At 35.3% G+C, this 25,816-nt stretch overlaps 1 protein-coding gene across 1 annotated transcript; it reads left to right on the plus strand.

Annotated features, from left to right (window-relative positions):
• Positions 1-14,664: 14,664 nt before the first annotated feature.
• On the plus strand, positions 14,665-24,522 carry LOC140788931 (zinc finger CCCH domain-containing protein 30). Its single transcript, XM_073138474.1, has 4 exons — positions 14,665-15,012; positions 22,797-23,006; positions 23,108-23,232; positions 23,321-24,522. Exons 1-4 carry the CDS (start codon positions 14,944-14,946, stop codon positions 24,297-24,299), a joined length of 1,383 nt encoding a protein of 460 aa, XP_072994575.1. The 5' UTR covers positions 14,665-14,943; the 3' UTR covers positions 24,300-24,522.
• Positions 24,523-25,816: the final 1,294 nt, after the last annotated feature.

The raw sequence follows: 25,816 nt of genomic DNA on the forward strand, positions 1-25,816 counted from the left end.
TCTTCTCCATTGGTTCCCCACATATCTGAAAATAGAGGAAATGTTGGTGCTGAAAAAGAGGCAAGCTCACTTGTGTCCGGTTGGCGCGAAAGGACCGCCCGATTCTCAATCCCCTTTTTGTAGACTAATTCGTAGTCATATCCAAGGAGTTTTGTGACCCACCGTTGTTGGGCTGGGGTGTGTACACGTTGCTCCATGAAGTAGGGTAAGCTACGCTGGTCCGTGCGGATAGTAAATCGTTGGCCAATCAAGTAGGCTCGCCATTTGGTGACGGCGTGTAGAATCGCTAGCATTTCGCGCTCGCAGGTGGATAGTTGTCGCAAATGTTTTGACAATGCTTTGCTCATATATGCCATGGATCTGCCCTCTTGCATCAAAACTGCTCCAATGCCCTCACCCGAAGCGTCGCATTCCACCACAAAGGGCTTGCCGAAATTCGGTAGTGCTAGAACCGGAGCGATAGACATAGCTGTCTTCAATGCTTCGAAGGCCTCCGTCGCTTTGCCTGTCCATTGAAACCCTCCTTTTATGAGTAAGGAGGTCAGCGGGGCAGCAATTTTGTCATAGTTGGCAACGAATCGCCGATAGTACCCCGTCAACCCAAGGAATCCCCTCAATTCCCGTTGATTAGTAGGAATCGGCCAGTCCACCATATTCTTGATCTTGCTTGGATCGGCTTCTACTCCTCCTGCTGAGATTATGTGCCCCAAGTACTCCACTCGTGGCTCTCCCCAAAGACACTTGCTCATCTTGACTTTTAACTAGTTTTGTCGCAAGATATTTAATAACTCCTGCACATGCCGCAAGTGCTCGCTCCACTTTCGGCTATACACTAAAATATCATCAAAGAAGACGAGCACGTACCGATGCAAGAGTGGGCGGAAAAGGTCATTCATCAGCCCTTAGAAGGTGGCCGGTGCATTGGTGAGCCCAAACGGCATGACTCAGAAATCATAGTAGCCATCGTGAGTTCGGAACGCCGTTTTGTGCACATCTTCCGGGTCAACGCGGATTTGATGGTACCCCACTCTTAAGTCAAGTTTACTGAAGTAAGTCGACCCTGTGAGTTCATCCAGCAACTCCTCGATCACTAGTGTTGGATACCAGTCCTTGACGGTAATGGCATTCAAGGTTCGATAGTCGACGCAAAACTGCCAACTCCCGTCTTTCTTTCGAACCAGCAGCACCGGCTACGAGTAGGCACTTCTACTCGGTTGAATAATCCCTTGCTCGAGCATTTCTACCACCAATCTACTGATCTCTTCCTTTTGTACATGCGGGTACCGATAGGGCCGGATATTTGCTGTTTCAGCCCCTGGAATGATCTGGATGCGATGGTCCTGCTGACGGGTCGACGATAGTCTTCGGGGTTCCTCGAAGAGATTCTGAAACTCCTGCATCAGCTCTTGCATATAAGTGGCTATTTTCCTTAGTGGTGGATGTTCTGGTTCAGCAACAGCCATTTGCAATAGTAGAGCTCGATCCCCTGCACAAGGAAAGCTCACAAGTGGTTGCAATGTCGGCCCTTGCCGCGGTTGATTTCCATCCAGCAGCACCCTTCGTCCATTCCTCCAAAATGTCAGTGTGAGGTTTGAGAAATCAAATATTATGGGCCCCAAGCTTTGAAGCCATTGAGTCCCCAAAACAATGTCGGCACCTCACAAGGCCAACGGATAAAGGTCCAATGTGAAAGTTTGGCCTTGCACCTTCAATTCCACACCTCCACAAATAAAATTCGCTCGCAATGTGGTGCCATCTCCAATCATCACGTCGAACCCTTCCGTGGGTTCCGACTCGAGCCCAATCTTCCTAAGGAGCCTCTTGTCAATGAAGTTATGGGTGGACCCAGTGTCAATCAAGATTCTCACTATGGTTTTCTTGACTACACCCTTCACCCGCAAGGTCTTTGGCGCCACTGTCCGTAAATAGGCATGGAGGGAGATTTCGGCTATCATGTCCTCCACGGGTTGCTCCTCAGCTTTTTCTCCTTGATGTCTAGCCACACCTTCATTTTCAGCTGCAAACTCATCCTCCACATCCTCCAATCCATCTATTAGAATCACGATATCGTCCGATTAGTGGACGAACATCAGGGGGTTTGATCAAGATCCGTGAATGGAGGCACGAGATCCTAGGATGATGATGGTTGGAGGTGGACCGGCGTTTGTAGGGTGGCACCGATGAAAAGTGGTGATGAAAAGGTTATGGTAGATGGAAGGTTAGGGCAAGTGTTGGATAGATTGGAAGAATGGGAAGGAGAGGGCCGCCCCTAAGGGTCTAGGGTGATTGGCCGGTCGAGGGAGGTTAGAAGCGGTGTCACCGAGGATTAAGAGAACGAGAGCGAAGAAGACGAAGGAGGCAAGGCAAAACTCAATTCTTCAATAATCAATAATGACCTCTGTTGCCATCGACATCCTTTTAGAGGCTAACCAACAACTTAAAATTAACCCTAAACAATACAATTTTGTCAACCGCGTTCGAACGTGCTCGACCGCATTCAAACGCACCGATATATATAATAATATAATTAACTGCCTAATTAGACTAAATGTATTGGTTAACATAAAATCCTTAATTAACAGAAAAAGAAATAAGAGAGAAAAAAGAAACTGCTACAGTGCTGAGCTCGAGCCCAGCACTATAGTAGCCATGAAAGAGAAACCGAGGAAGAAGAAAACAAAGGAAGAAGAAAGAAGAAGAAGAAGAAAGAAAAAGAAGAGAAGAGAAGAAGAAAGGAAAGGAAGGGACAAGAAGGACTGGCGGCTGGTGGCCAACTAGTGGCCGGCCTCTCGCTGGCGGCTCAGCTCCGGCGAGCATGAGCCCATGTGCAAGAAAGAAAGAGAGAGGGCAAGAGAGAAAAGGAGAGAGAGAGAGAGAAAGAGAGAGAGAGAGGAGAAGTAAGGAGAAGAGCTAACCTCGGTGGCGACCACGACGACGGCGGCGGTGGTAGACCAGCGTTGGCAAGAGGGAGAGAGAGAGAGAGAGATTTAAAAGGAGAGAGAGGCAGTGGGGACATCAACGCTGCAGCTGTGACGCCGGCGGGCCCACTAAAGCCAAATCTATCACTTATTCTGCTAGCTACAATCATATAACAACGTAATGACTTACCCTATGACAATAAAATACAACGTATTTAAGTAAATTATCTCCAATCTACTGAATGTATACTCTAATACTTAAATATGCTTAAACGATCATCCATCAATATTATCCCTAATATTGGGTAGAATGGTAAATACATATTATTTCAAGAACATCTGAAATATTTAACTCATGTTTCTCTTTCTAAACAAATTATGTCATTAACATAAACATACTCACCATCAACTGATATCATCATAGAATTTAGGCAATAGTTCAAACTCTCTTATTTAAAAGTGTAATGCTCATAAGCATAAACCATTATACCAATTAGTAAATAAATCAATATAAGAGATCACAACTACCCATATAAGACTACAATATCACTTGTATTCATAATACCCATCTGATCCAACCTATTAATGTCAATCATAATGCAACATCAAACAAATTTATATAGCCTTCTGATTCTTCACATTATCTTCCTTCTTAATCTGTAATATCTGAATGGTTAAATTCAATCTATCTCAAGAAACATACATGATAAAATTTATAATGATTTTTCTATCAATTATTTTCTGTATCCAAACTATTTATTCCTCGATTTACATAATTCCAGTTTGATCATTATCTATTTAATTACTATCACTACTAGTATATCCACCAAAATATCACTTAATGATAATGATATAAAGACTATCTATTATGTTCTACTAAGTAATCTAATAATCTCTTCAATATCTCGATAGATATAATACTTAATTCATAATATTAATCCATTGCCACACAACTATTTACTAATGCAACATACTTGATCTTTAAGAATACATACATAATTTAGATAAATCCACAAAAGTAATATCCATGAACTAAAGCTAGTACGACTAATCTCCCGAATTGGTCATGCTATTATGATCTGCCAATAAAATAACTAACACTAACTAATTCATATAGATTAGAAGACATCAAAAAAATATAAATTACAAACTTACTAGTATATATTCTATTAATTCATTAAAAATCAAAAATTCACAAACTATAATAGAATTATCAATCGTATAATCATCATCTCCAAATCAGATATCTTTATCTAAAACTCATATGCAAACTTGTAAGTCATTACAATTGTTAAAATCAATCTCATCATTCCAAAAAGCTCGCTCAATAACTTCTAGTAATAATTTATCGCATAAGTCAAAGGTTATAAAAATGCTAATATAATCACTTTCTATACATCACTATCTATTTATTGTCTAGCAATATAATACATATACGTCAATACACTTAATATGATTCATCCTATGAAGCAACTAGTCTAACTTCCAAATCAATCATAATGCATAATCATATCTGTCATATACGCTATATATAATTCTGTCTACATACCTCTCTAGTTGTATCATCAAGATAATATCATAATACCCAATTTAATATCCATGTCAAGAAAAGTCATCATATCTCATTTTTAATAAATAATCTACTAAACCCGGTAAGTCCTCAAAAGTTTTAATTTGATATTCTATTACATCCTACGAGCAAAGTCCACCACATATATTTGAATAATTTAGTCTTATAATATTATTCAAATTATTCTAAAACATCATCAGTACCACATAATAATCATAAATCAATATAAGTCTATATATTTTTGACTCAATTCCAACATCATCAAAAACACACAATCTACATGCTATAATATTCTTATCTTCTAAATCTATGTCAAAACTAAATTGGTAATACATTTTTTCACTCTCATACAAGGTATATCAAGTGCTACCATCTTAGTAAATTACTATCACCCTATATGGTTCATCTCATTATCATTCTTTCACTTAAGCATATCTACATAATTAGTAGTTTCTAAACTAAACTCACTTTCATGTCATCCAAAAATTACATTAAAGCTCAACTACTAAAATCATTCTTAATATGTAATCTTAGTTCATGTCATATTTCCTATCTTTATTATCCTCTTTTTAATCATCAAGTTAATAATGTAACAGAGACGTTAAACATCTAATTGCTAGTATAATCAGAACTTTTTTAACTACTAACACAAGCATCTTGCAAAGTAAATATATCATATTAATCATCCTAAAATTTTACAATCCCCAATCATATCATATCGTCTAACATATTTTCACAATATAAGATTATCCAACTACAATCAGTGATTAAAATCCACATAAAGATTCAAAATGGTCTTCCTACACGTATACCTTTTTATATCATCTCCTAATCCCAAGTGAATCCATAAAAGAATAAAAAATTCATAATATGCAATATCTGTTCATAATAACCTTAATTACACGAATAATAATTATTCTGCATAAAATAAATATCTTCACATGTTTATGAATTTCTACACTTTATCGCATCATATGAACATGTATACATCTCTAATATTATGCTTCACAGACTATGACACCTCGACATCAATAACATCAATGTATGATTTAGTAATATTTCTTCCTATTCATGAGTCGCTTAGATAAATTTTCAATATACCAATATCTCAAATTATTTCTATTAATATCGTCAAGTGTCAAAACTTAATAATTTCAACATCACAACATAGACCTCTATCTCAACGAACTAATATCAAATTCATCGAGATCGACTACTAGCGGAACCTTAAACAAAATCGACAACTAGTATACTTGATGGTTTGTCAGATCATCCTTAAAATATAAGCTCTGATACCACTTGAATTATAACGCCCTCGCCCGGTACGGGCACGTGCATGCCCACGTGCCTACACGGCACGCGCGGTGCACGTGACAGGACGAGCGGGGCCCATCATGTAATAACTCAAGTAGTAAAAGAAAATCATTAGCTAGGCACAACGCGATCGGCCATGCTGTGGCTGGCTTCATGCCCAGCATGCTATGCATGCTCTGGCAACGGTGGAGGTGCCACGCATCTCTACCGAGCCACTTTTCTTGGCGTCGCGGTAACGCGTGGAGGTGGGACCGAGCCCACCGACCACTCCACCGCCGCCACGTGACCACCCTGACCTCTCTCTTTTCCTGTCTCTCTCTCTCTAATTTTTCTCATTCTCCTCCTCTCATTCTCTTAATCTCTCTTTCTCTCTCTTACTCTCCCTCTCTCTCTCTCCCCCTCTAGTCCCCTAGCAGCCACTGACTATTGGGAAGATCCGCCATCAGCCCTTTTACCCGCTAGTGAGTCTCTCTCTCCTTCCTTCTCTCTCTCTCTCTCTCTCTCTCTCTCTCTCTAGTTCATACCATTTCCTCTTGGGGCCATCGAAGGATTGAGCCGCTAGCGAGAGGCCGACCGCTGAGTGGCCACCAACGGCCATACCCCTCCCCTACAGCCTAGCCCCCTTCCCTTTCCTTCTTCTTCTTCTTCCTCTCCTCCCCTTCTTTTCTCCCCTCGGGCAGGTTGCACCCTACAGCGCAAGGTGCTGGGCTCGGCCCAGCACTTGCATTATTGAGGTGCTGGGTTGAGCCCAACACTGTGTATAGTTTTTTAAAAAGAAAACATTATTGATTACTATTTAAATTATATTTGATTATGTTATTAGTTATTTAATTATTGTAGTTAATCTAATGTATTTAATTTATATGAATCTAATCTAATTATATCATGGTTAGTAAATAAATCTAATTTTACCAGGTTTAGCAAAATACATGTTATATAAATTACTATATTAATCCTAGCTAGGTATAGAAATTATTAGAGTTATGTACATACATTCATATGTAATTATTTGTAGTAATTTAATTATTATTTTCTTAATTATCAAAGAGAATAATAGGTAGATAATTATGTTTTATATAAATTATTAGATAATATAATTATAGTTAATAAATAACAAAACAAATATAGGAATTAAAAGTATATGATTACAATGAGAAATTTTCTTCTAGTCAAGTTAATTATAATTAGTGGAAAATTGACATTATATGTTATAAATAATTTCAGATTTTGACCTCCCTGTTCAAGACCCCATGGACCTAGCTATCGAGGACTGATCGTTGTTGTAGCAACGTGATTGAGTTATTGTTTAGTAATTACAGTTGTAGTGTGTAGTCTTATCCCTTAGATGTCTTTCTCAAATTGGGATATATTATATATTTATGTATATGCATGTTTTGGCCTCCAGTATGTTTATATGATCTTATTTAGAGATAATTTTAGTTGAGCATATTTTATCATGCATATGATTAGGCTGATCTGGTTTATGAGTATGTTGGTGATATATAGAGATGATTGGAGATGACTATATTGCTATAAGTTTATGATTCGAGATGATCTTTAGCATGAGCATGCATGTGATAGACTAGCATGAGTATGCATGTGATACATGTACCATGGGTGATTTTATCATATCATATATTTTTTTTGACTCCTCTTCCACCTAAATTCCTAATATGCATGACTTATTATAGTACTAGATAAAATGCATATGATTTATCATTTAGAAAAAAAGTATAAAATCTAATTGATAAGATAATTAATAGAAAGTGTGAGGATGCCCAAGTGGGCACGAGGGTTGGGACGTGCTTAGTGGATGATTGATCGCTCGTCATAGTCACGATCCTATGGCCTTATGTCCGAGGTCATTAGTCTGTGTGCACAGTAGATATTTGGACACATATCGTTCGCTAGAGCATATATGGCGAGTTATCCTCACGAGGTTTCTATTAGCTAAAAGGGTGCCCAGTCTAGATGGATGTTGATACCCTTAGTGGATAGCAGAGTATGATTATATTTGAGATATTTCTTGCGGATGATAGAGTATGCTCTGATCTTTCGGACATGATGTTGAGATCGGGTACTTAGTGTTGACTGTGCATAGTAGTCTAGTATGATGGTGTTATACCGAGATATCGGTGATGATTGTGATACTAAAAATTACATACGATTATCGAGTAATTATCATGCTTTAGATACCATTGCATTTGGCATCATGACATGGTCGGCATGCATCATATGCGTTATATTTCAGAGTGATACGATGATAGTATGACATAGAGGTTTATTTATATATTGTGAAGAGTTTGTGTTCTTGATTAGTTATAACACGACATCTACTATAAATTTGAGATTATTGAGGATGTGCTTATATGTTCATTCATAATATGATGCTTCTTTCTTATTCATATTATCCAATACATGATTTACTCTTTCTTTTAGCATCAATGATTTGGAATAAGGTCTATTCACTAAGCCTTTAGCTCATGACTCTCTTTATTTTTCTCTTTTCCAAAAACTCAGGTGAACAAGTGGAGTAGACTATGGTTAGTATTATATGCTAGATGCATTATATTATATGATGTATTAGTTGATATTTTTCAAAGTATGTATTTATCCTTATCTTATATTTTAGCATGTGACTTTGTACTTATATAATTATGTATATACTATCATTGTGTATATGTAGCAGTGAAATACTCTTGATGATGTGTTGTGGCATGTGTGGAGCCCTATTAGGGTTATCTATATGTTGTTGACAACCAAACTTGAGTTATTCTTAGTTTAGATATTGTGGATAAAATTATGATGTTGATATAGGTTTATTTGATTGTCGACAACTAACCAAGTTGCCATGTGCCTTGCATATGCTGTGTGGGCTCGTGCCATGCACGTGTTTAGGGTTTGGGTGTTACAAATCACGCATAGATATACTTGTACTCAGCATAATCCATCTCAAAGACTAATCATACTATCAACTGAATAAACCTGTTAATATAGGAATATCCAAGCCCACAATAATCATACTAGACAGCTACATAATTTAACAGGGCCCACATAGGCTACGACAAACCATCAAGATATAACTAAAATCACTAATACATAAATACACTATAATTTGATCTATATTATACAAATCATCGTCTATACAATTGAGTACAAATATTAAATAATGGTACAACTCAATATCTGGATAAACTATTTTCTATACCATCTCACGTCTATAGCTCACCTCATCTTTGCTCTAAAATATCTCCTTAAGATATCTCAAGTCGCTATCACGTACCAACCATTAAGGGTATCTCAATTATATAATCATACCCTACCAACTGTTAAGGCTATCATCATCATCTAGATCTAGGTACCCAACTAATTGATAGAAACTACATGAGGATAACTCGCCACATATGCCCTAGCGAACAACATGTGCCCGAATGTCTGCTGCGCACACAGACTATTAACCTTGGACGTAAGGCCAACAGGATCGGGAGTATGTCGAGCGATCAATCATCTCAAGTACGCCCTAACCCTCACGCCCACTCGAGTATCCTCATGCTTTCTACCAACTATCCTATCAATCAGATTTCATGCTTTCCTTCTAAATGATAGATCATATGCATTTTATCCAGTACTATAACAAGTCATGCATATTAGGAATTTAGGTGGTAGGAAAGTCAAAAGAAATATATGATGCGATGCAATCACCAATGGAACATCTATTACATGCATATTTATGCTAGTCTATCACATGCATACTCATGCTAGAGATTATCTCGACATATAGTCATAACAGTATAGTCATCTCTATATATCATCAACATACTCATATTCCAGATCAGTTTAATTAAATGCATGATAAAATATGCTTGACTAAATCATCTTTAAATAAAATCATATAATCATGTTGGAAGCGAAAACATTCATATACATAATTATATAATATATCCTAATTTGAGAAAGACGTCTAGGGGATAAGGCTGCTCACATCTAATTAGAAGACAGAATCACATATCCCTCACATCTCTCAACCAAGAGTTAATTCATCGCTAGCAGAGTCCACGGGGTCTTAAATAAGGGATTCAGGATTTGAAAATATTTAAGTAGTATGATGCTAGCCGTTTATCCAATTAAAATTAATTTATATAAAATATGATGATTTATTAGTTTTAGAATTCCTCTTTTTATATTTTATTAAATATCTAGATTTAATTATAGATATAATTCTAGTAATATAAATATGCTATTATTATAAAATGCTAGTTATGAAATAAGAATAAAATGTTTGTTCTTCTTTTATATATATATATATATATATATATAAGTAGTCTAAGTATATAATTATAAAATAATAATAAGAGGCTTATACATAATTATAAAAATATAAGTATAGATAAAATCTAATTATAGTTAATCTTTGAGGTTCTTACTCTTTACTTTAATAATCACTAAATACAGGTAAAATACTTATTTTCCGGTCATATAAAAATAATTATTAGCGTTTAGTATTTTATTTTTATACAAAATAGTATATATATATATCAATAAGGTGCTAGAAACACCTTATATGTATATATATATATAATGAAGGGTATAATTGTAAATTTCATGACTATAATTAATGAAGCTAAGTATTAATCTATTATATGCAAGTAATATTATATGTAAATAATATGTACAATTAGATGTCTATAATATAATAACTATTAATTCTACTAATTATAATTAGCTAATAATTATATTACTGAATATATATACATATATATATAATTAATTTTCTATTTAAACTAATTGCATTAACTACATAAAATACTTAGTTAAAAGAAAAAGAAATAAAACTAAAATAAGACCCCCTAACATAGTGTTGGGCTCGGTCCAGCACTATTGCAACCAGGAGATAGCAATCGAGGTGGGAGGAGAAAAAGAAAGGAAGAAGAAGAAAGAAAATTAAGAAAGAAGGAAGAAGAAGAAGGGAGGGGAGAAGGGGAGGAGGGGAGGAGGGGAGGAGGTGCTAGGCCAGCGAGGAGGGGCTCGGCCGTTGCTGGCTAGCCAGCGGTCGGCCTCTCGCCGGCGGCTCGGTTCCGACAAACTCGAGAGAGAGAGAGAGAGAGAGAGAGAGAGAGAGAGGTAGGAGGAAAGAGGCTCACCGACGTTAGTAGAGGTAGCGGCAACGGCGGCAAGCCAGCGAGGCAGTGGCGGTAGTAGAGAGAGAGCAAGTTTAAGAGAGAGACCAAAAGAAATAGAGAGGGAAGAGAAGAAAAGGAGAGAGAGAGAAAGGCGGTGGGGGGTGTTGGTGGCAATGGTGGGGCCCGCGGTGCTAGCTAGCCCTCTAGGTTGGCCGGGCTGGCGGCTGGGGGCGTGTGGCGCTCTTAGCGTACGCCAACCCCTAGCTCAGTATGAGGCTGGCCACACTATGGCCGGCCACATCATGCTAATAATTTTTTTTATTTTTTATTTTTTTTATTTTTAAGGATAGGTTGTTACACTTTAGCTCACGACTCTCTTTATTTCTTTTCTAACCCCTAAGATATGTGGTACATGATAGTGACTTGAGATATCTTGAGGAGATATTTTAGAGCAAAGATGATGTGAGCTATATACGTGAGATGGTATAGAAGATAATTTATCTAGATATTGAATTGTACCATTATTTGATATTTGTACTCTATTGTATAAATGATGATTTGTATAATATAGGTCGGATTATAGTGTACTCATGTATTAGTAATTTTAGTTGTATCTTGATGGTTTGTTATGACATATGTGAGCCTTGCTAGATTATGTAACTGTCTAGTATAGTTATTGTGGACTTGGATATTCATATATTAACAAGTTTATTTGGTTGATAGTATGATTTATTTGGTGATGAATTATATGTGGATAGGTGTATCTGTGCGTGATGGGCATCGCCCGACCAATCGCATGCGCCGCGCGTGCCATGTGGGCGCATGGGCGTGCGCGTGCCCATGCCGGGCGGGGGCGTTACAATTATTCAATCTTTATTGTATCGATGTCTTTACTTTTCTCATTAGCATTAATTCTAGCTTAAAACCTTTCAGGTAGGGAACTAAGAATCTTTTGAATAATTCTATACTCAAGAATTTTTTCTCCTTGGTAGAAACTAAAATTGACTATGTCACTTAGTTTTGCATAGAACTCATCAAATGTCTCATTCTCCTCTATTTAGAGTTTTAAAACTAGTCGTCAATCTTTGAAGCGTCGAAAGTTTAACAGCTAAGATTTTATCATATGTAGTTTCTAAGATCGTCTAAGCATCTTTAGTAATCTCACATATAGAAATTCTTCGAAATTTATCCGAAGAAACATAACTAAAAATAGCATCAATTATTTTGCTATTCTAGCCAGCCTTTTCAAAAATTGACCTATCCCAAGACTCAGAAGGTTTTTGCCTAGCAGATCCCTCTCTAAAGTAAGAGAGTTTGCTCTGATACCAATTGAAAAACTTAGACACGCGTATGTATTTAAACCCTAGAAAATAATTCCAACCCTTTACTTAAGTAAATATGCAGAATAAATATCAAAAAGCAAAGCAAAGATGAACATCAAGCATTTTTACATGGAATGCGAAAAAAACTATAGATCCTAACTCGGATCAAAATTAATCACTAAAGTGGCAGTATACAAATCTGATTTACAAAATAATCTATCGATCCTTATGAGTTGGTTTAACTCAATCTTGCTTATTTGAGCCCACGATTCACCGCTTTCTGTGATAGATCTCCAATCTCAGTAGCCCTTGAGATTGATTCTTCATCTAGATGACTCTTAAGACAAAAGCTTGGTGCGTTGAAAATGAGACAGACCTTGTTGGTAGAAGAACGTTGTAACTCTAAGAATTTTTTGTCAAAATTAATCACCAACTCTCTTTAGGGTTGGGGCATCCCAACTCTTATATAGGTTAATAAGATAATGTCAAATCCAAGTCAGATCAAGTCTCACGAAAGTCTAAAAATATAATGTTACATAGTGGCGTTCGAACACAAGTTGAGTGCGTTCGAACGTGCTGACAGGTTGCGTTCGAACGTGCTGACTTATTTTCCTAGGCGTGTTCAAATACGTAAATACACCTTTTTGTATGTGTGAACATGCTATGAATGCTTGCATGCTGCGTTTGAATGGCCAAAGCACCATCTCTGTATGTGCAAATGCTTGAGTCTGCATTCAAACGCTATCCCTATGCATTCAAACATAGTGCATAACACAATGACTTGACTATTTTGGATCTTGAAAATCGTTAGTTTGAATACTTTCAAAACTTATAAAAATGCTCATATACATATATAAAAACACTTAGATTATTTTTTACACAATGCCAACACTAAAGACCTAATAGACATGATCATCAAGCTCAATTCAATTGAATCCACTTGATTTTAATCGGACTATGCTTGGCATATTCGAGACTGAAATGGATATGGATGGCATGAGCTAGACCTTTGCTTACTTGGATAGGCCCAAAGCCCAGTCTACTATGTACCCACAGACCGACCATCCTATTACACCTCGTATTCCTATATCAAACATTTGGTTTATTGAAAACTACTATATAATATTTTCTTACGAAAGCCATTAGAAATGTCTTTGTGGGCAGCTTTGTTAGCTCGGCATATTACAATGTAATATTTTTGATATCTCATAAGTTTGTGACCGATAACGGGATATAAGCATCTCCAACTGATGGCTTTATATTTATTATAAAAGTAATATAATATATATAATTTATATTATCTATTTTAAATCACTTAATAAGTCTTTTTAGTGTTATTATTTTTTAATAAAAAATATATGGTTAGAAAACTCTCATAGAGATCTTCAAAATAAGACTAATATTCAATAGTTTCATAAATAAATTTTAAATTACTAACTTTTTAAATTAAACCATTGAAATTACATTACACAAAATAAATATTGAAATAAACATTACACATCATTACTAAAAATATTAAAATTATATTACACAAAATAGGCAGAAATGAACATTTAATAACATAAATAATAAATATTTAATAGTCTAGTAAATTATCTCTATAGCCACGATTTTAATGATTCCTTGCTCGGCATAGGAAGATTTAAGATAAAGAGACTCATTTTGAGCTTCGAAATGCACTGATTATGACAAAGACACAAGAATAAAAAAATATAATTTTTAATATAATTTTTAATATAATTTTTATTTGATGTATTTCATTTTTAATGTATTTTATGTCTGAGGTTTTTAAATGTCTAGTATATTTTATATTTGATATATTTTAATATTTAGTATTTACATTTGAAAATAATTTTGAGTCATTATCTGAATAATATTAAGAGGTATTAATCTCAAATAATAAAAAATATTTATTATGTAATTTAAAAAATTTAAAATTTAAATTAATTTAGAAATAATTTAATATTATACTCATTTTAAAAATCTCGATAAGAAATTTCCAACTGTACTATTTTTTATTAAAAATTAATTAGTAAAACTAATTATATACTTAATTTAACTAACTAAATTATTTAATAAAAAATATATATAAAATTAAAATTGTTAGATTAAATATTTAAAAGACAAAATTAAAATTTTAAAAAATCTAAAATATATGGAGCCCGATTTGGATGGAGCCCCACTGTAGCTAGCTCCAAATTTGGATGGAGCCCGATTGGTACTCTACCGGACTCCAAATTTGGATGGACGGAGCTCCAAATTTGAAGATTCCGAGCCCATGCTCTAATAGTCCGGTTAGATCGATCATTATACAAACCGAAAACGGAACCGAAACCGAAACCCACTTGAAAAACCCGGCCTTCCAACCCGTCACCACGACCTTATCTTCTATATATACAAACCGAAACCAAAAGACATATAAATCAATAATCAGAAAAGCAAAATCCCTGTGCCAGCGGGGAAATCCAGACGAGGCGTGCCATAGGGTTTCCATCTCTCTTCTCTCTTCTCTCCTCTCTTCTCTCTTCTCTCTCCCCTTCTTCCCGCAGCCTTTCGAGACCTAGACTCTTGAAAACTCTCTCATCGATCTCTCCTCTCTCTCTCTTCGTGGTTTTAGGGCGTTAGATTAGCTTGCCCTATAGATCGATCGATCGTTTGCGTATCTTATCAACGCTACGCTATTTATTTCATACCATCGGATGATAGGGATGTCGGGAGCGAAGCAATCGAGGAGGGTTTCTTGGGCCCCCAATATGAAGTTGTGTCAGGTATAAACGGATTTCCGGTTCATGCAATTCGCACGCACTTCTGCTTAACTTTTATTTGATTTTAGATGTAGATCCGTATCATCATTATCATCATCATCATCATCATCTTATGCCAGTTTCATGGATCCCAAAACTGTATACTTCTTTCTGATCCATCTGGTTCTCGATTGTGGTGCCTCGATCTCTATACTTCTTCAAATCGCTAGTCCTGTAGGATTTCTCAAGGGATAAGATGTTTCTTTCTTGCTATTTTTTTGGTTGGTCTGGTGCCCGAGTAGTTTTGAGCCGATGTAAATTGTAGCTAAGAAAATTGTCTCGGATTCAAAAACTTGAAATGGAGTTTCCTGAGAACTGGTGGCCCATTCACTTCCACTCAAATCTTCTAATTCTTGTTTCTCATGCAGTAAATATTACGATTTCGTTAACAGATGTAATTTATGAAACGGAGGTTGGAGTTCCAGATTGTTCCTAGCAATATTTTGGGGAAAGAAATATAGATGGCTATTGCATCAGTTGGATCGACAGTATACTCAATTATTTGGAATTAAATATCGTGGTTGTAAACCTTACATGATTGAAGAAAAGTTGGTTGAATTTAGTGAAGAATTGAAAGAGTACCTTTTGTTTTTTTAGAACAAGAGCTTTTTGGATACTCTGATCCTCAATAAGGATGATAATGTTTTGGAAGATCATACATTGAGTATGCTTATTGACATAGGTTGATATGAAAGTATCAAGGAACTGATCTGTTCCTTATTTTGTTTAATAATTGATAAAATGAAATGCAATGGCTGATCTTTCCTTTACTCCATTAAACTTGAAAATGTCCTCTTTGTTATAAAAGAAAAATTAAAAGTTCTTATTTTGAGGTTTGGCTGCCATCCTTCAATAATACTTCTAGATTACTGATAAAAGAAAAAGAGTGATAAAGATAATTCACACAAAGATGTTTCTTGAGAAGATTTCTTTTCAATGTGCAGGTAAAATGAGTATTATGATTAATATCGTAATTTTACTAGAAATACTAGCCACTAAGGGCTAAATAGAATCTTGATGAAATACAAATATATAACAATTGGATTTGGATAACTTTGCAATCCACGATGAGACATGATATTACTTCACAAAATAAAGTTCCAAGACCTTTTTAAGTTGAAAAAATGCCTCAGAATCTGTGCAAGTTAAACAAAATGACGTTCAATTGATGACGGTTTTCCCTTGCATGATTGAAAAGATATGTGCTGAACTTCCCATTGGACAACTAAGTTTAAATTTCTATTTTCTAATGTATGGGAAATTATTGCTGTAACTAAATCTTCAGGTTCCAGTCTTATGTTGAAGTGCAAAAATTATCTATTGATATATCTTTATAAGTTTATATGCATATTTCAAGCTCCAGTAGATTGTTTTTGCGATATATATTAGCGGTTAAACACTGGATTTGCCCAACTACTTCTAGAACCTTGAGATGTTCCTTTTCTTGCTTAAGTTAACCTATTCCTTGTTTGTGAATATCACGCGACACCTCCAGTTTTGACTTTTCTCATTTGGTATTTCACTGTTTCTACACATTCTGAGAGATTTGTTTCAGGTTCCTTCTTCCCTTGTTATTACAGTACTAAGGTATTGTTCATTGAAAAGAAGGGGAAAATGGAATGTAGTCAAAACAGGAAAGCCCACAGAGAAAGGTTTAATAAATTTTGGATAGAAGTTTCTCAATTTCTGTAGCTAAATCAGAAAAGCCTGATGTAAACATATTTGCTATATGTGTATTACCACTTGGTACTATTCTTATTTCACTTGATGATAGCATGATATGCCAAATGATATATGATCTTTAATTTCCTCACCTTGTAAGTATACTATATCATAACAAAGCTGACCTTCAGTTTAGAGTAAATATATCATAAACAATATATTGCCTTCAAAATTTCAAAATTGTTAATTCCACTAAACAGGATATATAGAAAGGTAAATAGTTCAACCATTACATTGTTGCACTAATCGTATATGCATAGGCTCGTATGCATGAATGTATATGTATACTCATTTGCAAATGTTTGTGTATACACAAGAAACAAGCATTTAGGACTAGTAGGCGTGCTTGTATTAGTTTGAAAATTAATCATTGATGAACCAGAAATAGGTGCAAGTAGACTCATAAGATTTTGTTAATTGCTAACAATAAACTAGCAACACCAACAAAGAATTAGTTGGAGGAGAAAGTCCACGTATGTGAGCATGTCCTTACCAAACTCATATAGAAGTCCATTCTAATGTCTAATAGATGCCAAACATCTTCATTACATATTCTAGGCTTTTAGCTAATGTTGTGAGTTAAGAAACATGATAACAATAGGCTAGTATGTTCTATATCGGTTGTATTAGCCACCTGTATCGGATCATACTATTTTTACTTATGTGAATTCTGAATATTATTTCAAAATGCAGAAAACTTTCTAAAAACTTAGAAAAAATAACAAATAAATAAGAAAGTTATAATTAGTCACATATGAAGCTTAAAAACTAAAGGAAAAACTCACTCAAAATAATGATAAATTTTGACTTGAATTTGACAGAGTTTTATACTTGTAAATTACTACTACAAAACAATAGTGAAGAGAGATATTTTTTTGCATTATTGTTCTGTAGTAGTAAGAAAATAGAAGTTAAAGAATGAGTGAGATTGAGAGAAGAGAAATAAGAAAAAAAGAAACGGTCATTAGAATTCACCAGAGTATGGAATAGTCGAAAGAGCTCACCGGATTTGTTGCTGGATGAGCTTAGTGAAGTTTGAGGGGGTGGGAGTAGAGTATATGTAACAGATAAATGGTAAAAATTAAAATCTTGAAAAGAAGGCAGCAGAAGACTCTACAAGAGCAGATTTGGATGATCATATATGAGAAAATAAGTGGGAGATATTGAATAATGCTTAGAGCTTATAGAAATGTATAAAAGAATGGATTTGGTTAATAGGTCTGATGATATAATTTACAAAGTATGAACATGTACTTTAGGAAATGAGGTAAACATTTAATTACTTTTAAGGGTGGATTAAATCATAATCAGCTAGACTTTTCGTTGCCAGAAAATAGATGACTTCACATGAAAGATGTAAAAGTTATTGGGAGAACTTAATTACACAACTTAGGTTACTAGAGTTAAAGATTTTTAAGAATATGGAAAAGAAAATATTTGTACAGAGTTGTCCTAAAATTAGATGATGGAGTTTAGGTGATAGTAATATACTTATATACATGATGATTAAGTAGAGAAAATGGCTAATAAAAGAGGTTTCTCATATATCTGCAAATAGAATAATAGTTTCTATGATTGGTGGATCAATGAGGCCTAAGCTCTAAAGGCCAATTGATATAAAGGAAGAATGAGAATGCTATAAAAATTGGCAAAGTATAGAAGTGAAGCTACGGAAGCTATGAAATATTTGGGAAGAAAACATCAAAGATAGTGAAGCTAATTTGGTGGCGTACTGGCATATCATAATCTCTACCAGGTTAAGTATCGGCGATGTAACTAAACTACATATATAATTATTAAATCTAGTGAAGAAAATAATGTTATTAGGTAATATAAAACAACCTCAGAAGGTTTAGTAAAAGAAAAAGGCATAAGAAAAGGTGGAGTAGTCATCTTAACATTTTATCTAAGGAAATCTTTGATTGTGTTCTTAATGTAAAAATAGGAAAGGCGAGGACACAACTTGGATATATTAGAAAAATCAGATTAATTGAAGTAATAATGCTTTAAAGCAAGGATTGTCATGCGAATGACATGGGAAGTACTAATGATCTATCAACATGATGTGTGGCTGTTGGCATGGTCAGTTCAGATATGCTTGTTCTTGTTCCAAATAAATTGTGCTAGTTTGAAACATCATCAACTCAAAGTGAGCATGAAGACCTGAGTGGGCAAAAGAGAGTATCAGGATACTTGCTCCCATATTGGTGCCAGTAATTCATTAGAAAGGATATACTTCCCATTCCAATCCTATCTATCGAAATGACAATCCATTCTTTAAAGCATATGAATCTTGGAAATACTGTCATGATGGTACTTGTATCTGAGGTTTAGAGATAGAAGGTATTGTGTTAATAATTAGAAGATAAGAGGGAAAGCTACCTTGACATGTGCATTTATGAAAAATCTTGATTCATTCTTTGGTTTTACAAATTGAAAAGCAAATTGAATTACCCTACAAAGAAAAGGACAAAAAAATTTTGAAGAAAAAAAAATGTTGCATGAAAGTGTGTTTAAAAGATTTAAGGAAAGGACAATTTTACCTTATAAGTGTGAGAGCAACAGACACTAAAGGATGTTGGGTATTTGGACAAAGTACCTTAATTACAAGAACAAATGAGATACACAGAGTTGGCTAACATCTGGTGTAACCTATCTCATGAGCCAAAGTATAAGTTCTATTGTAATTATCTATAAACCAATTCTCTTTCATGCTGGTATGTCGAATACAAGATCTATCTGTTTTACTTAAGATGTTAAATGGGGAAGTGCACAAAAATTTGAGCAAAAAGTGAGTGCTTCTGGTTAGTGTAAGAGAAGTCTTCTATTTACTCATATATTTTTTAATGGTTCACATGCGCATATGTCCCTAAGGAATCTGTATGAATGATTTACAATAGGGTTACAAATTAAGAGTTATGACTAATGCATGAATATTTACCGACAGACAAGTGAATTTACTATGTCAATTAGGTTGTACGAAAGGTTCATTCAGTCTTCAGTTTTTTTTTTTTTTATTGTCTATAGGTGAATGAACGACACAATTTAGTTAAAGCTTTTAAACTTTGTCTTTTTACTAGAATCTTATGGTTCTAGGATACATAGGTCTATGTCTTAGTATATGAAATCCGAGGCTACTAAATCAAGTGATTAGAAAGTAACTAAAAGAATTCTTGTCTTTTCCCCTTTCCTGCCTATGGCTTAACAGGTTTTGGAGACTAATTGTGCTTTTTGAATTTGAATGTAGGACGATGATGCAACAAGTTTAGCAAATGTCATCAAAAAGATAGGAATGAATGAGGATGTTGAGATTAACGATAGAATAATGAGGGCATGTAGCTGCATGAATTGTGGTAGCACAAATAGATTGAGATAGTTTTGACTTTTCAAAATCAAACAACTGGACATATTAAGGAACTAGTGTGAAAAGGTGATCCTACTAAAATAGAAGGTGCCTTTGAGAGGGAGGGGAGACTGAGATGAGAGAGTAGTAGTTGAAGATATATTAGAATGAATTGTCAGAGAACTTTGCATTAACATAGATGAATTGAGGAAAATTATCCACAAGTTATATTCACCTCACAGTTGAGACTAGTGGCGTATGGTATTCTAAATGGTGGTGCATGCGTTTGCATATGTGGGCACAGTGTGTCATGTTCTAGGTTCTAATTGACATGCCAAATGATTAGTAGTTTAGTACATGACTGAGTTGTCCATTATTAGGTAGGAATAACAGGTTAAGCATGAATTTAGTTATATATAGTTTGGTTATCTGTTTGCATAGCTAATTTTTTGCCTTTCTTAAATTAGCTTCCTTGAAACTGACATGTATATTTGTTGTACTTTCCTAGGATGAACTTAAGTAGGTCTTTAGAAGTTCTATTCTTCTGTGTTCTTGCTTCTTCTATGTATATATTTAGGGTTTTCACATATAACCAACTACACTTTAGACTTATTGCCAAAGACCTCATTTATATATTTATAGCCAAAGAACCTTCTATGCATTCATATGGAATATTCTAATACCTTGTGAGAAAAATGTCTATTGGGCAATTCTTTTGCATAGGTGGGAAAATGAGAGAAATAAATGGATGTTTAGTGAAAGAGATAGAATTCACTAGAAATATTCCTTGTAAATTATCTGAAGATGGCTGTTTGCAAATATACTTCAATAGAGTTGTCAAAATGTCATAGTTCTATAGAACAGTTGCATGGGCATTGGCAATTGGTGAACCACCTCACATATGCATTATGCAGTCCTCATAGGTGGTTAACCTCATATAGGTTGTATATACGGACTGCATATACATACGGGTCATGCATTAGTTAAAAGAAAAGAAAACTCACTATGCCCTAAGTTTGCTCCTCTTTCGACGCCTCCCTCTCAATCTCTGTCCTTTCCTTTCTCTACGGTGGGTGGCGAGCAAAAATCTCCGGCCCGTGGAGCAGTGGCGTGGAGCGGAGATCCCCTTCAATGTTTTCCATCATCTTCCTTCTCCTCCTATTATAATGGAAGTGATTGAGTCTGTGCTGGACATGTGCTGGAACAATCTCCGCTTGTCTCCAAAAATCTCACATGTTGAATATGTGATGTGAGATATAATGGAAGTGATGTCGAATATGTGATGTGAGATATAATGGAAGTGAAAGAGGTGCATTTAATCCTCACAAGCCAACAAAGATTAAAAAATGATAGTGGCTACCATGACCTTTTTTACAGTGGTCAGAATTCAAGCAGTCTTAATGTGCATCTTGATGGCAGAGGTTGAAGCTTGTTGGTGCCATTGTCTAATCTTTTCATTGATTAGATTGATAGAAGGCAAATTGAATCATTAAAATGTGCTTGAAGATCTCAAAATGATTCTGACTGTTATATGAAGTATTCACATTATGTAGATCTCCATGAAGCAGAATCTCCAATCAGTTAGGGTAATTGGCATCCTAAAGTGCAAGCTAGTCAACTGTTGTTACATTTCTCCAGTTTGACGTGTGTATTATTTAATAACTCTTGATAACTGTATATGCTACTTGAGAGACCGTAATTATCAAATGCATATTAACTTTTTAAGACAAATGCCAAGCACAACCATGGAAACTGCAGCTAATTGTATTAGGCATGTTTACATTAAGGCTGTGTGGTTCTTTTAATGAACTCTCTCTCTCTTTCCTTGGAGAACGAAGATTTTCTGTTTTTGAGTTTTTTCTGGTCTCAGGTTAACTGTCGTTGCCATCTTATCTTCTGTAGGTAGTAGATTATGCTTTCATGATCATCACCTCTATTGTTTCCATAATATGTTCCTGGTAAACCATTACCTCATTTATCTTGTTGGGTATTGTATATGTTTGCTTCCCCTAAGTTCTAATTGATATGGTTGACTTGTAAGACATTCATCAATCTTTTATCCATTAGTGAATGTTTTCTAATCATGGCTTCCAAGCTCTTATCATACTGTCCTTTCCCTTTTCAATTCCATGGCTAGATATTCAATGGTCTGAAATTTGTCTGGTGCAACTAGTTCTCTACATAGATATTCTTATGCTTTGACTTCTTAGGCCTGTGCTCTAAGCATTAGATAGTGCATTTGTTAGTCTTAGAAAGAGTTACTTTCTCACTTGTAGTTTAAGACTAACATCTTCGTAAGATGTTTTTGATAATTGATTATAGGAGAGTATGCAGTGTTATTATGTAATAGACCTGCTTAATTTAATTAATGACTAGTTAACTGCATGATGTAATATTCATGATTTGGATCCTGTGGAAGTTCTTTATGTTCTTGAGTTAGTAGGCTTTAAATATGCATAGTAGAACAATATCATCCTTATGTGATCATATCTTTTTTTTCTATTTTTTTGCTGCTTACACCCAAGTAGAGTCAAATTAGCTTATTTTGCATGATTATTGGTTCTTCTATAATTCTGTGTAAGTTAGTGGAATCTCCTACTCTTTTCATGCTGCTCTATTCATCTTGTGACTTTCCTTCTATACTCTTACTAATCACCTGAAAGTTTGCATTCTCTTTCAATAGGTACGGCTTTTTTTACCTGAAGATGCTCCTTTGCAATCAGGGCTGGGGACCCAAGACCATCTTCAAGCAAAGGCTTCATGGCTATTGCATTCAAATGTCACGGGCTCGGATGATTCTCTTCCTCCTGGTTTTGAAGCACCTCATCCCATTTACCAGTTCAAGATAGATATTTCACAGATCCCTATTACCAAATGGAAATGCCCTCCTAGGGTAAGTTTTTTCCCCCACCTCATATTTACGAACCTAGAGAAAGCCTGAGGCTCATTTTCTCTATTCAACATCTGTTGATTGTTATCCTTGCTGAATTGCAGATTGTCTTGAATCCAGAGTGGTTAGTGGTTGCTGGAGAAGAAAGTGAAGAAGTGGCCATAGAGAATCAGAGAGAATTAGGAGTGCTTGAAGCAATTTATCCACGCCAATCTACCATTCCTCCAAAGTAAAGTTCCTCGCTTCCTTGCAATTATTATCCCTTTCATTCTAATCTTTGATTTTTCTTGCTCTTAACAAAACTTATGCCCTTCTAGCCCTTGCGTTTCTTCCGAGGTAGAATTTTCCTCCTATGATGACTCCGAGACTCCTATAGTTCCGATAGTTGCTATTGAAGATGAAGATACATCAGAACCGATGGAGAGCTCAGAATCCACTGATGTGCCAGACCATATTCAACCAGGGTCTCACAGCTTGCTTGAGAAGGCAACACCACCTAGGTTGCCTGACCTAAGGTTGATTACAGAGCAGTTGCAACGGAAAGCAGCACTTCCTTGCAGTGAAATACCAACTGTCGGTACTCGAGTTTGTGCCGAACCTGATGTTTTGGCTGCTGCCTCTGCTGCGTTTACTGCAATAATGAGGACCAACGAGGAAGGTAGCTTGATTGACAGAGATCTGCTCATCAAAATTCTCAGTGACCCCGCTCTGGTAGAAAAGCTGCTTACGGAGTATGGAGGCTCTAGACAAACCCTACCAGCTATACCTCCCTTTCCAGCTCCACCACCTCCACGTATCAGCATTGGTTCTTCTACCCCCTTCGCTGCACCACCAACCTCGCAGTTATATCCAATAACCAATATGGTGCCGCCCCCACTAATGGTGCACCCACCGCTGGTTGGGAATCGGCATCCTACACCTGTTTCTCAGATGCCCACCAGCGCTCCTCCAAGTGTTCCTCCGGTGAAAGATATAAACTACTATAAGAGCCTGATCCAGCAACATGGCGGGGAAAAGCAGGAAATTTTAGATCTCAATCCAATGCAGTTTGGAACTTATCCAAGCAATTCAGTAGGTATGAAGGATGTTGACGCAATCAGGAATGGTCCTAGGCTGCAAAGAGATTCTAAGCCCAAAATTCCAAAGCCTTGTGCTTACTTCAACAGTCGGAAAGGGTGTAGGCGGGGAGCTAGCTGCTTGTATCTGCATGATGGATCAATTGTGGAGCAGAATGAGGACTCAAAAGTGTCAAAAAGAATGAAAATTGATAGAGGAATTGCTGGTAGGAATGGATGAGTCGGACTGCTGGTTTTTCTGCCCCTTCGTTGTTTTAAATGTTCATTCACCTCACTTGGTGTATATTATCCTTTTTATTTGCTCCCTATGTTTCCATAGGTTCTTTCGGAGAAGGAAATTCTTTCCTTCTGCAGGAAAGATTATTTTTACATCAAATTCTATTTGATCTCTCCTATTTTAAGTAGTCCAAATATAACCTAAAGAGCTTTCTTCACTGGGGTCATATTTTTGCGTTTACAATTAACTATGAAGAACCCTCTTCCCCTTCTCAAATTCACTAATTAACTTCTTGTTCTTTGGAGGTATTTGCAAATAATAACCTTCTTTGATTATATTATAGCTCATAAAGAACATTCTGAGAATATTTCTATTGATTTGACGAATATACTTGGTGGCGTTTGGTTCGGGCAGGGTATTTATTCACGAATTAGATTTTTTTTAAATATATTTTACATTCATATGCTCATTTATATGTTTGATCAATTTTGTATAAAGTAAGTACATGATCATTACGCATAAAATTTTATGACATGTTTTAAATAAAATGATTAGAATATTTTCTCCTCTATACTTGACTCTTCTCCACTTCCCTTTTTTTTTCCCTACCAATGTGCAAAATCTCTATTCCAATTAATATTAGTAAAAGATAATCCAAATACCTTCCTCTATAGTTAAAGTGCTTGTGATCTATACGTGACTAGCAAAAATAATCATCCTTGTATTGCAAGTTATAACTATTTATCTTCTCCTAATTAACTTCACACTATCTATTACGAGGGTATTATAGTTTTTTTTCATGTTAAAGTAGCCTTACTGACTATACTTATTTATACTTTAATAATTGAACATAAATTCAATAAACTTATTCGGGATAATCATGACATTTTTATTAATATATTATAATAAAATAATAAAATATAAGTAAAGTTATATAGATATATACTTTACATTCAAGAATGGATATAAAGTTATCTTTGAAAAATCTAGTAAGCATTATCATTTTTCTAAGAACTTTTGAATATTTTCATCAAGTACCTACTCAGAAGGCCTTGCAAAACAGGCCTATTTCAGATGGCCTAATTTGCAATTAATCAACTACATATTGAATTTATTGCAAAAGATTTCCTACTATCTAGAGGTGATCATTGGGTGGGCCGAGCTTTTCGGGCCAACTGAGTTTAAATATTTATTCATAGCTCAACCCACCAATTACTCTGGCCAGATCGGATTCGGGCCGAGCTAGAATATTCTAGCTTGTTATCGCCCATTAGCCCATTAGATATTGAGCTTGGGTTGAGTATAATGGGTCTAACATAATGAGTTAAGTATAAATTTTTTTTAATTTTATTGGCAAGTTTAATGGGTTTATATGAAGATATTTTAGTTATCTTTTATTAGAACATACTTATATATTGATATATAGTTTTCTAAATATCTAATGTGAGACTAAAATAATTATAGAAATACGAATGCAATATGATTCAGACCATAGATGTGAGTAGTGGGTCAAGTTTTTG

The sequence above is a fragment of the Typha latifolia genome, chromosome 5, assembly GCF_019914945.1.
Source record: "Typha latifolia isolate L0001 chromosome 5, TyphaL0001v2, whole genome shotgun sequence".
NCBI lineage: Eukaryota > Viridiplantae > Streptophyta > Magnoliopsida > Poales > Typhaceae > Typha > Typha latifolia.